At 37.3% G+C, this 15,562-nt stretch overlaps 1 protein-coding gene across 1 annotated transcript in view; it reads left to right on the forward strand.

The window, feature by feature from the left end:
- Positions 1–15,562, forward strand: part of MALRD1 (MAM and LDL receptor class A domain containing 1) — a 296,040-nt gene that overhangs the window by 214,233 nt on the left and 66,245 nt on the right. Inside the window, exon 32 of the mRNA XM_052803955.1 lies at positions 5,259–5,460. Within this exon, the coding sequence (XP_052659915.1) occupies positions 5,259–5,460 (202 nt within the window). The remainder of the gene's footprint in view (positions 1–5,258; positions 5,461–15,562) is intronic.

Below are 15,562 nucleotides of genomic sequence, written 5' to 3' on the forward strand. Positions count from 1 at the left end.
CCATAATTCCTGTCAGGCAACCACAAAGGCGAGACATGATCCAAGCAGCAGGAGTCTCAGGTACGGTTCCGGGTGACAGGCATTTCAGGTGCAGTTAGGGGATGCCTAATTGTCCTGACTCACTGGATCATTGCCAGGATAAGAAAATACCAGGCTGTCCCAACTCACTGTGCAAGGACACAATGTTGGCTGGTCCTGACATTGTGATGTGGCCTGGCGGGGTTGCACCACCACAATCCACCCCATGACTGAAGTCAATCTATCTTTATCTCACAGAGTGGCAGTGTGGTGGCCTCTTGCCTCTGTGCCTATAAACAGATTGATGCCGTATTCCAGTTGTAATTTGAGGGAAATTTTTGGTTGGTCTACTTAATTATTAATGTTTCATTAGATGTGGTTAAGCAGCGTTGTAGATGCGGGGAGGGTTTTGTAACAGTGACACTCCTCTAGCTATTCTCTGACATATAGAACAACATATTCAACAACAAGCATAATGTAACAAGAACTAGTAGAATTACTGTGGGATGTACTATTCCATTTAAAGTCCCTGTTGTGGTCAGTGACCATCCGAATAAGGTATCCTACTGCACCACCACAATAACTTCTTAAAGCGCTTCTCTATTGTGGCAGTGAATTGTGATACAATTTTGCTAATCTGATTTGTGGGCTTCAGAGAAACAATTTCGGTCTGCCTCTGGTGTAGCTTCAGTCCAAGGAAGCTGTGCAATGATGACTGCCAAGGAATGTGAAGAGTTCAAAGGCATGATCTAAAGGATGTAGAGCAGAAAACATAGTATCATTATTCACTGGAGTCAATGGGAAGTTTCCTCAGCTCACACAAGTCTCTGGTGCCTAGTGGAGTGAAAATACAGGTTGTCTTTCACAATATCTTCCTGCTTGCTTGATTCCTGGTGATTAAAGACCGTATGTTGGGAACGGTGGGAGAATACACCTCTTGCTATGCACCCATTAGATCTGCATTGGCTTCTTGGTTATTAGTCAGTTCAGATGGAACACAGTACCTTCCAGCATGCCAACTGCTAGAGTCAGGCAAGATCAGGAAGATAATATGCTATCTTGAAAAGTCAGCATGAGGGTACAGGATAGCCACATGACTTGTAACTGCTGTAAGTAGAAAATAACAGTTTATATTTCATGACCTTCAAAAGTGCATGCACTTTCCCCATCCCCAAAATGAAATAGAAGCTGAAAAAAGAATTCTGAAGTTTCTAACACACAGGACATGCTGTGGAGAATTAGAACTGAGTCATGATTTTAAGGCAGGGAAATGGGATTTGCTAAAGAATGCTGTTCACATATGGACTACAAATGAACCAGCTGGCAAAGGCACCTTGGAGAAAGACCAAAAAGCAAGTATAAAAGCTTCACTCACGCATTCGTCTCATGCAGATTATCATGCTAAATTCTTCTTAAAACCGCCGTGGAGTATGTATTGGTTATCTTCACTCCTGAGCTTTTCACTCTGCAGTGAATGAAGTGATAGCTCTATTTCTGTTGATTCCTATTGTTTGTGATTCCAGTTGTGTGTGCAATCTAGAGACGGTGTCAGCACAGAATGAGGAACAGACAGATATAGTGACTGGTTAGTACAATGCATGCTTGTTACTTTTAAATTAAAATGATGGGATTTAGCCCACAACTAGATCAGTATTAGCTGGAACACAATCTCCCCAGACTAATAGATACAGAATTGTTTAATGGGACTTTGCTACAGGGTTTTTTTTTCCTTATATGCCATATAGTGGGGTTCATCTTGCTAGCTTTTTCCTCTTTCACATGTTAAATTGTTTCCACTACCAAGCTAGCTTGTACGCAATTCGTAGGATGCTGTGTAGGGAGGTGTAGTCTCTGGAGGCACTAAGAATCACACAGCTGTAGCTCTCCAGGGCTCTAGGGAGCTCATATCCATGAGAATTTGCTCTACCTTTCATGTGCTGTATATGTTTACACAGGCCAGCAAAAATCTTGTATATGTTAAACTTACTTCCTGATCTAGAGGATGCTTCAAACTCTCAGTGACACGGGTAACCTCAGTGAAGAATACAGTATTACATCTTGTAACTGTTTCTTGACTTTCTGTGGGCACAATCTCTGAGAGAATAAGATCTGTATCCCCAGCTAAAGGAACAGACTACCTGGGCTTCCCATTTTTCTGAACTCCATTGTAATCTCATTTGATTTAGCATGTATTTTAAAATATGTATTATGCTTTTAGAAATTTCAGCTAAAATTTTTTGAAGATACATAGGAACACAGACCTTTTCTTGGCATAGTTATGGACTGATAAAGACTTAGAGAAGTGAAGTAGAAGTATTCAGGAGTACTTTGGTAGGAAGTGGGATTGAAGAATTTCCCCAGGAGTGTACATGAGAAATGGAGCAGAGCTGGGAGCTCACCTGAGATTTCCTATAGACCGGTGTAGACACACTAAATGCTATCAGTTTCCACAGGTTAATTATGTGCTTATTATGAGAAACCATACAACAGGTTTAAACTCAAGTCAAACCTAACTGAGGACACAGCCACACAAATTAACACAACATATTAACTAATCCATAGTAATTACATATCTGCATGCCCTTACTCTATGGTAAATATGACTTAAATCTTAAAGAAAAGAAAGACAAGGCATATAAAATTACCTTACTGTCCTGGTTTCAGCTGGGATAGAGTTAACTGTCTTCCTAGTAGCTGGTACAGTGCTATGTTTTGAGTTCAGTATGTGAAGAATGTTGATAACACTGATGTTTTCAGTTGTTGCTCAGTAGTGTTTAGACTAATGTCAAGGATTTTTCAGCTTCTCATGCCCAGCCAGTGAGAAAGCTGGAGGGGCACAAGAAGTTGGCACAGGACACAGCCAGGGCACCTGACCCAAAGTGGCCAACGGTGTATTCCATACCATGTGACGTCCCATCTAGTATAGGAACGGGGAAGTGGGGGGGGGCAGGGATTCGCCGCTCGGGGACTGGCTGGGTGTCGGTCGGCGGGTGGTGAGCAATTGCACTGCGCATCATTTGTACATTCCAATCCTTTCATTATTGCTGTTGTCATTTTATTAGTGTTATCATTATCATTATTAGTTTCTTCTTTTCTGTTCTATTAAACCGTTCTTATCTCAACCCACGGGTTTTGCTTCTTTTCCCGATTTTCTCCCCCATCCCATTGGGTGGAGGGGAGTGAGTGAGCGGCTGCGTGGTGTTTAGTTGCTGGCTGGGGTTAAACCTATCTATGAGAACAGAAGCTGATGTCATCAAAATGTTGCACTTTAGACCCAGTTTGACTTGCTGCCACCCCAGACCCATCAGACAGTATACATACAGCAGGTTTCATGATGGATTTATTGTTTGTACTGAGCTTGAGCTGCACGGTTGATCTGTATGTACACAGAATGACTCCATGCTCCACCTGAGACCAGGCTCAGTACGGACATGATGCAATTTCTCTGTACGTAGACAGAACTGCTGAAGCAGGCAGCGTGCTTTGAAATTTTTACTGTGAAAAACTTCTCCTACCAACCTGCCAAAAAGGAATGGAAAAAAACATCCGATTTTAAACAATAGGCCAGTCTTTAACTGTCCTGTTAAAAGAGACTCTGGTATTGTCTTCAAATGTTTTTGACTCTTCCTCCTTCCCCAACAGTTATTTGTGCAGCTGCGAGACTTTACAATGAGATATATAGAAAGCGATATTATCTCAATATTAACCTTCAAAAAGTGGAAAATACCACTGCATGATACAGTAATAGCTAAAACCACAGTAACACTATTATGTGCTGTAAAACTGTAGATCAGCGAGATTGTTGTATTTCATGATTGGTAAAATAGTGAATGGTTCCACTGACACATAGAGGTGTTGTAACATAGTCCTAACCTCACATGTAGAGTTAGTCTAATTAAGGGTTTCAACTTAATAAGGCCTTAGAGCCTGATAATGTGATTACACACAGTTTTTCATTTTTTTTAATGGGCTGAAGCAGCTATTTCTTCTCAACACCTGTCCTTTTAGCCCTGCAAGATGCATGCTTTTAAGAAGACATTGCTGTTACTCAGTCCTGTAAACAAACATCAGGCTTGACAAAATTAGGTCCTGATTTGGATTATTGTATGTCAGTCTTCTTGATCTTCCTCTCCTCCAAAAATTAAATAACTTGCAAGAGTGCTCAGGCATCAGAGATATTTTAATCAATACACCAACTTCCATAAAGTATGTGGTTCACGGTGCCGTTTTTAGCTTATTTGTCCCACTAGGTTGGCTGTGAGAGTCACAGGTATGCAGTTATATAGGTCAGTAGTATGGGTTTGAGTTTATAACTTTCTTGGGTCTCAGGTTTTGTGTTCCATCATTAAACTGGGGCACTCAAGTGGGAACATGAACCCATGGGTCACTGGAAAATTAGTCTAAAGGCTTAAGAGATGGATGTTGTTGAAAGTGATGAGGAGAGGATAATGATTAAAATATTCAGCCTCTTAAAGAAATAGTTATCATCTGGAATGTCTAGAATATGTCAGAATATGATAGAATATGTTTACTTTCATTACTGCAGTTCTGAGTGGGAGAGCAACTACCTGGGTAAACCACTGAATTTCCTGTGCTTGGCATTAATTCATCAGTTGTTGGTTAATTGTGATTTCATTCATTTTATTCTTATTTCTTTCACTATTTGATGATTTTATTTATTTTTATTTATGGTTTTGCTAAATATGCTTGGGCAAATTTACCATGACTGCTTGAAACACCATATTATAAATTGCGTGTACCAGACAACAGACTTAAATCGCTAGATGCTAAGCCTTTTATTTATATTTCTGAAAACTTCACCCAGTCTATTAACTATAAGGAGAGCACCTTTTAGAGATGAAAGGATAGCTCAAGATCCTTCTCAGTCTTTTCGTCAATGTTTAGGTGAATTTGGGGTTAGGTCTGTACTCATTAGCTTCTGTATGTCAGGCCAAGACTGTCTGTAGTTTTTCCAGTTAGTGATTGTATTAGCAGTTCTTTTTATTTTATTTTGTTTTCATAGTAGCTTTTTATTTACAGCTGAACTAGAATTAACAAAAGTGTTCAGAAACATTTGGTCACCACCAATAAGCTGTGGGCTGGAACCATATCTAAGAGGGCCAGTACTACCCAGGCAGGTAGCTGCACTACTGGGCTTGGGCTATGTTACTCTAGCTAGCTGCACTCCTCTCTTGCTTAATGCTGATTCAGTTGCATCTCTTGGGCTTCATTGTCAACAGGTATACGCAGTTGGAGATCATGGGATGGATATTCTTTTCTGGTCTTCTAGTAGAAATGAAGAAAACAAATGGATGTATGCCAATGTAGTCCTCTCCAGCAACAGCCCTTTCAGAGTCGCCTTCGAAGCTGAAGTGGGGTGGAGTGAACCCGCAGAATTTGCTCTTGATGATATTTCTTTCACCCCAGAATGCATTGCTGGAGGTACGCTGTTACACATATATATACAATACATGTTTTCTTTTCAGAAGGCAGAGGAAAATTGTGGCATTTCATATTTGAATGTATATCACAGTTACAAATTCTGCAATTTTCTCTTTTTAAATTATTGCAATACTGCTATACTTTTACTTCATTCCAAAAAATGTAGAAAATAAATGGGCGCAGTAGAATCATGCAAAGAAGTATGTGTTTTTCAAGGGAAAGAAAAACATGTTAAGGAAAGAAGGATCAAATTTATCATGTACGAGCCTCATGGCAAATTTTTGACTAGCGCATTTTTCCCTAAAGGAAAGGAGCCATTATAACTATCAGAGGGACTCCTATCTGTTTGTTGGCTGAGTGCAGCATCTGAATAAAGATATTTGCCCATGGATTGTGGAAGACAGTTTTTTGTTATAATTAGCAGTTGAACATACAAGTAATTACAGTAACTCAGAATATTACTGTCATTGAGGGACTGTTAGTGTGTCTATGAACCATACCTGAGAGACATCTACCATCACTGAACTGTATTGGTTTTCTCCTGCATGAAAATAGTCAGAGAAGGCCTTAGTTTGGGATGGAAGAGTTTTATGAGTATCAAAGTTTTTCATAATTATTTAAAAAAGAAAATGGTTAGTTCTTTTGTCTTTGCTCTTTTCATAAAATATCTCAGCAGTATAGCAAATTTACCTCGCTGCCAGGCACTTTGAGAATTTACAGTCTCACTTCTGCTACACAAATCACTTGAAATGTGTAAAAAAAAAAGAGTTAAATTCTAATACCTTATAATGCCATGTTTATTCTGTGAGAAAGGCAGTGGTTTACTCTGCAAACTTAATATAACATATGATACAGTATCAGAAGAAAAAATATGTGCAAATACAGATTCTGATGGGAATATTGGCCATTCCTTATTCTGAAGTGTCAAGAGGGGAAGAAAACCAAAGTAACAGAAAACTTTTTGTGTAGATCTTCATTCATAAGGAACAACTAGGAATGATTATGGTTAAATGCCAATACGAATGTTATAAAAAAGTTCTTGAATAACATTTCTTTCTATTTATACATCTCTTATTGTTCAGATAGGATAGCCTATGTATGAGTTAGTTGTCATGCTGTCCAAGAAACTTTTTTTTTTTATTGTGATGACTAAGCAGCTCCTTGGAGAATTAACCACATGCTGATTAAGGCTTAAAGTGAAAAAAAATGTTCATGCAAGGTGGCATTTGCTCAATCTCAAGCTGAACAAAAGTTTTGTGTATTTTCTCTGAATAATACCACCAATAGGCTCAGGCAAATACTATTTTTTAATGTTCTTCAATGAGCTGCAGACTACATACATAAACAGGTGCTTGTTCTACCCTTATTATGTTAATCACCTTTGTTAACCATACCTTAAGAATTACTTAGGCTGTTTCATGCATAATGTACCATAATAGAAAAGGAAATTTTCAAATTATATATTTTAAGTACCTGTAATTAACTGGAAGACCTAGGTCTATATTCCAATAATGTATATAAATCAATTTTCTAATTTTAATGGAACATATACTTTGGTAATTTGTTATGAACAAGCATTAATTCAGAGAAAGTAAAAAATCATCCATGGAAAATGTATGTTAAGGTATCCTGAAATAATCATAACTATAGAAATAAGATAATTTTTATGGAGCAACATTTTCTAAGCACCTTATTTTTCTCCAGAAATTTTCCAGTTTTAGAATACTTCAAAGTATCTAACTTGTATCACACTCTGTCTGTCTTACAAATAGGGTATATCATAAGGAAAACCTTAAGAAAATTTATTAGAGTTATATTGGTTACTTATGGTTTGTTGGATAAGTCAAAAGCTCATACCTTATCTACATGCAACCACCTAAAAATAAATCAGACAGTCTTACTTGGTCATCTAGGCTCTTTGCCCAGCTGCAGAAGAGGCAGACATCTTCAGGAGTTAACTTACTTCTTTCTATGGTAAGCTGGCAATCAGCCTGGAACTAGTTCTGAGAAGCTGCAATACTTACAAGATGGAAATAGTAGTTTATCTTGCTCTATTCTGTATTATTTCATTATTATCTCATCTGAAAAACAGACTTTTCCTTGGACAGTTGACATGTTTAACTTAAATGCAGGATACTTGCCTTTGCATTCACTTGTATGCTCCAGACAATTTCTGTGTATTTTTTATGGTGATTTCTAGAGGTATAAGAAGGATCTATACCTGAATTCTTTATGAAATATTGTTCTTTATAAGTCTATTCTTTATGCTGTTGCAAGAGTGGCATGAATTATATTACCCTAAAAGCAGCCTAGGCAAATCTTCTAGTATGGCCAATAATGGATACCCAAGGGAACGTATTAGAATGAAAGCAGAACATAATAGAATCATAGAATCATACAATCATAGAATCATTTCGGTTGGAAAAGACCTTCAAGATCATCGAGTCCAACCATTAACCATGCCCCCTAAAATAAACTCTGCCCTCCCCCAATCTTTTGTAAACTGTATTAATTTGGTTCAGAGACTTTCCGAAGCTCTGAAGGTCATTCTTTCTGATGGCTTTCAGCTGATTTTTCTTCTATGAATTAGCCAGTTCTTTTAGAATATACACAAACTTTCAGTTATTATTGGAAAATCTTTTATAATTTAGTTGTTATTGGAAAAACATCAATTGGCAAACCTTGGTTGCAGGAGGTCTTTTTCATGTGTTTTAATTCCTGTCAAGTTGCATCCCTCTCCCATGCTCTGCTGTAGATCATCTTCTACTCATTTAAATCCATTACTTGGAACTAGAGTATAGAGTGTTCTATCCCTACCACTATTTTTCTTTATACCTCCATTCATAACCTTTAGCTTGCATTAAATGTGCCATCCTAGATCCATCCTTCTCAATCTAGATGCTTCCACAGTTCCAAATTCTACTAATCCACCTCTGTTCCTCACTTAATTGGGCATCCAATTCAGGCATCTTATTTTTACATTCTTCACACTTTTTTTTGCCTCCACCAACCACTCCACAGTTTTATGTGCACCCTGATAATTCTGCCAGTTTCTTCTATCATACATCTCCCTCCCCCCATTTTACAGTCAGTATTACTGTTGTCCCAGGTGAGTATTTCTCAAAAAGAAAAAAAAAAAAAGTCTAATGGAAGGCAGTCTCCTAATGAGTTTGTGACTTGAAACATAATCTCCTTTCCAGACAAAAAAAAATTATATCTAGAAGCTATTACATAAGACTACTGACTTTCTGGGTTTTTTTGTGGTTTTATACTATCCTGGGAAGAGTCCTATCCTAATAAACTTTGCTGGCCAGGTAGGCCAAATCTGTGCTTGTAAAGAGGCAAGAGAACTACACAAAATCTGTATAATAAAATAAACCACAGCACTTTAGGAGGAAGAACCTATCTCTGACTTTTTAATATGGTTCCTGACAAAGAGCAGCTACTATGGAGGAAGTGCTATTTTTTACTAATAATTGTTGCTGAGTAACCTCTTAAAAATTCAGATGGTAAAATTTGAAGATACTACCTTCAAATAGTATAAAATCACTGCCCTGTAGATACTTGAGCAAGAACATTTTCCTATAACAGAAATAGTGGGAAAGTTTACCTACTCCACTGTCAGTCCTGCTTTGATTTTTGTTCATCATGTTTATTCAAAGACCTAGCTCAAAGAAAAGTGTATTACCTGCAGCACAGGTTTTATGTAATGTTCTGCCTTTCTGAAGATAGCTTTGCTGCTGCAGATGTTTTTCCTCTCTCTGTATTATTATTTTTCAGCTTGTCTTTAATTACTTTGGGTTTCCTGAGGCAACATGTTCTAAATAGAAGAAATCACAGTTTAGCTGGTTAGGAGCTCTAAGCAATAAAACATTACCGGCAGCTCTAATTCAGCTGTGGGTTTTATTTGTTTATAAGGAGTCAGCCCTCATTAGCCATGGGAGTTTCTACAGATCCAAGAATATTTCTGAACATTTAAACAAAGTGTAGTCAAGCTAGTCCCTAGCCTACTGCAGAAGTAACTTCTAGCTGATCCCGATGCATAGAGAGCTGTAGTGCCAGCTGTCAGTGGCACAGAATCTAGCTTAGTTCAGAATTAACTGCTAAATGAGATGTACTCTTACCACTTTTCAAGGTCTATTATTTTCTGCTGATAAAGGTGCGTGAAGATTTTATATTACAGGAATTAGCACATCTTAGGGACCAAAGAATTTAGTTGTTACTCAGTTCTAAACATCTTCTTTAAATTTCTAAGTACTATCTTGAATTTTTAAAAAATTACTTTATTTTTATTTAATATCTTAATTTTTAAAAATAAAAGTTAAAAACCATTTCCATTTCTAGTTTCAAATGGACTAAGAGTATCGAAATATTGAATCAGATTTTGTATTCACTAATACCTTTCTCATAGTATTTTCCAGTTCAGCTGAAATAAGAGGCATCACAGTAATCTTCAAATTTCTGCTTCTACTTAATTTATTTCCTAGCATTAATCCAAAGACACCTAACATCCAAAATTTATTCTGTTTATGTAAATCAGAATACTATGTTTCATCACTCACTCATTACTGGAGAAATACACTCAATGGACAAAGCCTGTGTAATTTAAATAGTGAGGTATTAGATACATAGTGCTTTTATGTATTAGGAGAGTATTCTCAAGAAACAAATAAATAGTAAATGTATTTTGTGACCTCTTCCAGAGATCACCCAAGCAAAATATTTGTGCTTGTGGAGATCTTCTGCTGGAAGAAGGTAAATCTCAGTACGAAGTCAGCACTGACTGCTGCTCCAGCCCTTTCATGCAATTAAGTTACCTGCTGGCCCCTCTCTAACAACAGCTCTTTGTGAACTCATACTTCTAAATAGTACTGCTTTAAGTAATTGCTTTATGTTTTAGTTTATTCAAAACCAACAGTGTTGACACTTTAAGATGAATATTTGGGCTGCAACTTGGGTATAAACAGGAGTGCAAACATCATGTAGCGCTCTAGGCTCTAGAGTGTTTGAGAAACCAGTATATGCTTTTCCACCATCAGTCATGCCTTCTGTGTTTATCACCAGTTCAGTATTAATGTTGCTTAGTGAAATAATTAACAATTCAAAGAAAGTAAATCCAAATGTCCTTCTGTGTCTTCTCTTCTACTCTACCTTTCTGTACCATTTTGTATTTTTTCATTTCTTTTTTAAATCTTTTTGCTTTCATAGTTTACTTCCCACAGCTGCTCAGTGCTATCTGAAGTATTTTCCTTCTTTTCTTCTGTTTTGTGAACTACTTTTTATCATCCTTCATAATTTTATTTTAAAGCATTTTCTAATGCTTTATTTCTATTTTTCATCCATTCCTTTCTTTACAAAACATTTAAAAAAAAAAGTCTTTTTAGCCTATCAACACATGAGAAAGGACTGCCACTGTTACAAATTTCCTCCCGGACCCCATTGCAGCTTCACTTTCACCTGGAAGATTTGTCTGCAGTAGAAAATATCATTATGCAAGGATACATTGGAGATAAAAGGGCAACTCAAATAGGCACAGACAGGACATGTTGTCTCTAACACTGTGTCATCTGGTCATGGTGGAATTGCGCAAAACCCAATGCTATTTCCCAGGCTGCTGTGGGTTGGTTTTTTTCTAATGTTGTCATAGTTCTTGACTTCACTGCACAGGTTCCCAACAAAAGGATCAGATTTGCCATTTAGGTACTGAAGTACAGTAGAACTTTCAGTGGTTGTTGATGGCTTCCACTTAGGTGAAAAGTTTGCTTTGACATGCCATAACTCATCCAAGACTTCCCATTGCTCTGTAGCAAAACACAAACTAGACCTGCTGTAAAGTTTTTAAATAATCCGTACATTGAGCAACCTTACACTTGTCGTGAAGAAACAAATAAAAGAAGCAAATCAGAATCTGTGAATTACAAGACTTGATTTAGCTCTACATTCAAGCTCAAGCCACCTAGTACTTTAAAGGTTTTTTTAAAAGTGCGCACGAAGACTTCCTACTACCCTAATACCTAATATCCTCCAGAAATTGAATCTTCGATTTCTTTGAGCCATCGTAAGTCAGTCATGAGAGACAGCCAGATCCATCCCTATAGATCACCTTTCCTAACTTTCTAGAAAAGCTGATATTGCAAAGAAGTTCTGGGACAACGGAAACTATATTTCAATCACAAAATTTAGGATAGATATACTCAGAACTTCAGGTCAGCCATAGTAAGTAAGGAAAAGGTGCAACTAGCAATATAACCTGTCTCCAACAGTTATAGATGCCTGGGAAAGACTATAGGAAAGGGGGAACTACATGTACTGTTTCCCCCCAATATGTTCCCCATTGCCAGCCATTTGTAATTCAGAGTCTTCCTGAGCCATACAGAGTCTCAGAATAGTGATCCTCGAGGTTTTTTTCCCTTGAACTTGTCAGTTCCCCTTTTAACAGCAGGGAATTTTTTTACATTCAGGAATTACATTATATGCTGATTCTTGTATGAATCTAGGCTTACATTCATGAACAGAAAAACTGTACAGTGCTTTCTCATTTATGTCTTGAAATGTATAAAATTTTTATTTAAATCTTGCTGATTCGCTCTTCTGTTTGGTGGGTAGGATTTCTCCGAGACTCCTCCATGTTGCAGTTTCAGATCTCACAGCAGATGTATGCCTGACAGACCCAATGCTGAAGTTCCTTCAGAGCAAAACAATTTCCATTGACCTCCAAATAACATCAGAATTAGGCCTTGTCTAATATCAGTATGCAATATCATACCAAAAAGGTATGATAGGTGCAGGTTCAGGCACCAAGCTGAGAAGGAGGGTGTCCCAAAGGGCCAGAACTATAGACCATTCTCTGTTCAAGGTGGAAGGAAATAAACTTTAACACTGACATCTTCTGATACAAACTCTCTCAGATGAGTATTTATAATTAAAACATAGCAGAATGAAGATCATTTCTAAGACTTTTTCATTGAAGTAACTTAGTATAAGAATAGTGACTATAAAGACTATTTCCATATAGCATAGATAGCATAAAGAAAGAAAGAGTAAAAAAAAAAAATCTATGTGGATAATGAGCTAATGGTCACTGCTCAAGGTTTTCAAAATCAACCATTAGTCTGAGCTACTATAATTTTAGGTGTTATGTGGTACCTTGAAGGTATCTAATTTTCAGAAAACAGTGACTAGCCATTCTTCAGAAGTCAATCCTCTTGTGATTTTGGCTCAGAAACCACAGAGCAAAGGTACTTATGCCTGGAAATGCTAATTTCATAAAATCTTGGCTAGTTATTATTTATTTGTTTCCCATAACAGACATTGAGGACTTTTTCTCCCTATTTTATCTCTGCTTCATGGAAAACACTCTTTGAATCCTGATTATCTATAAACCTTCCCTGCTCTTCCTGCCTCAGACTTCCATTAGCTTCACAACAGGATCTGTGTGTTTATATACAATGACATAATCTTTAATCACACTGTTGAATACTATTTTACTCAGAGCACCCTCTGCTTTCTCTAATACAGGGAAATTCCTGATGAGACATAATTGAATATTTTGTTTTCTCCATGCACATTATTCAGATACAACTCTGAATGTACAATTATTTATCTTTATGAAGAGGTTTTATATACAGCATACAACTACAGTGTCCAAATATTTCAAAAATATTTGATAATTACCTCCATAATTACTTCTTATTGTATAATGCTATCTACCTGCCAACTAAAAAGAGAATGAAATAAAATAACCTCTATAATTTGGGGATTGGAAATGTTCAAAACATTTCTGTTTTCAGAGTCATAAAAATAAAGAAACCTGAATTGAAACAAAAAACAAAATATGAAATGACCAAAATGCTTCTCCTATACAGACCCTAAACCAGCAGACCGGCAAAAGCATTATGGGCAAACTAGCCAGAAAACCAAACAGCCTAGAAACCATCCATTTGCAGATAATTTTATATGCTTTCTGGCACTTTTAATAGATCCCATTTCACTCGATTTATATGAAAAACATAAATAACACCTGTATCTAATTAAGAGACAACAACCCAAAAAGTACAGTGGGTGTTTGTGTGTTGCTTGTGCAAAAAAACACCCTGGTGGTGCAGAGCGAGCCTTGCTGAAGGGTATGCGTGCATGTGTCCATGCGTGCATGTGTGTGAAGCAATAGTGAGGAAATTCTGCAGTGGAACAGAACTCATCTGACAAAGGCTTAGACAAAGTCAATGATCCATCTCTGAAACTCCCAGAGCCTGAATGGAGCAGATAGTGGAAGGGTTAACTGCCTGAGTTGCTGATACTACAGTGTTAGATCACGGGGAAAAACTCTGTAGAGGAGACTTAACTTCTGATTTCTTTAAGTTGCAGAGCCAGGGGAATCACTGTTAGCTTGTCTGCTCATGCTTGCAGTGAAGCAGAAATCTCTTTCAGGTTGAGAGCTCAGGGAGTTTCTTTCCTCAAGGGCAAGTGATGATTCAGGGGGGGGCTGCTGGGGGAGGCTGTCTGTAAAAACAAAGGAGGGGAAGAGAAAAGCAAGATTAGTAGTGAGAGACGACTGGGGATACTGGGGATGTTTGTGAATAGTTTCTTTAGTTAATTAGTTTCTCCCTGAAACCAATCAGAAGATGGTTTAGATCCTCATTGCTTGGCGGAAATAAGGCATTTCTGCATTTCTGAAGAGTAAAAATTATGATCTGGGGCATAGTACCTTAGAGAGCTTCTACAGCCTGTTTCAGTATCTTCCAGTGCACAGACATAGCTAGCAGTAAAGCCACAGTTTTCTGTGGATTTCACAGGAAGGGAAACTGGGAATAATTTCAGGATAAGATAGTTACACTATATAAACCAGCATAATTAGTGGCAGGTCCTGAATGCAATTATGTCACATATGTTTAAATAAATAAATATAATATCTTCGTCCAAATCTTTCAGTTTCTCTCTGCCTTCTTATACTTGTACAGAATACTGAAATCTTCTGATTCAAGCTAGATGCCTTTTGGGAAATTAAAAATCTTTGGATTTATTAATAGTTTATTAAAATAGTTTCATCAATATTGAACCTCCAAAACCCATCTGTTTACACCAGAAACACCCAAGCAAGCCTCAAATCACAGAGATGATATTTTGCCTTGTTAAGTTTCTTCATAAAAATAAACATATTGCCTTGGAGGGATGGAGAGAAATCATTTTTGGAAAGAAATAGTTTCATGATACTATCTTAGAGAGAAGAAAATTCTCAGATTCTTCATTATATAAAACCTACTTGCCTCCTCAATAAGAGTAAATCACAAGCTCAGATTTATCTCAGAAATTATATGGATCTTACCATAGTTGTCTTCAGGGCTCTTCTCAGCTGATGCTGAATTTGTACCTGTAGAAGCTACTTTTCTTTAAAAGTTGAGAAATAAAACATTTAGCATAGTGTTGTGTTCCCACCCCACCTCTGAAAATGTGCTGATTCCAAGGAACTGCCCTTTTCTCCACTCTAAACCTGTCCTGTAGTCCAGCCTACCTCATTTTGTTGGAAACTAAGGCTTCACAGCTTCTCCAGTTCTTCATTGCTCCTAACAAATAAATAAATAAATAAATCCATCACAATAGCAGGCATAGCTAGCAATTCCTGGACTGTTCTTAGCAGAAATATGGCAAATATTGCCACATTGCTGTCACAGGTAATCAGTGTGTTCCAGCCAGAAGCAGTAGTTCTCTGACAGAAAACTATAAATCGTAGCTTGATTTTACTGGCAATAAACCTGTTTTCTGTTATGTTTGTACGTTAGCAAACTGCGATCATTTCAAATAAATTCTGCACAGACATACAAAACTCTGAAGTCATTGGGCCATGCTCTGTTTTTGTTAACTCTGGCTTTGTAAGAGGGTCTCTGGGATCCTTTTCAGCACCCTGCCCCATCCTTCTGTGTTCTCACAAGGGGAAGAGACTTAAAGATTCAATTGGCCAGACTTGACTTCCCCCTTTTTTGTCTTTTTACAAGCTTTGAAATTAACATTTTATTTTCTAGCAGAAGCTTTATTGACACTGATAAAGACTCACGGACAGATTGTAAAAGTATTTGAACAACTTTAGTCTGGTTAATTTATTTTAACA

Source organism: Harpia harpyja, chromosome 1 (genome assembly GCF_026419915.1).
Source record: "Harpia harpyja isolate bHarHar1 chromosome 1, bHarHar1 primary haplotype, whole genome shotgun sequence".
Lineage (NCBI taxonomy): Eukaryota > Metazoa > Chordata > Aves > Accipitriformes > Accipitridae > Harpia > Harpia harpyja.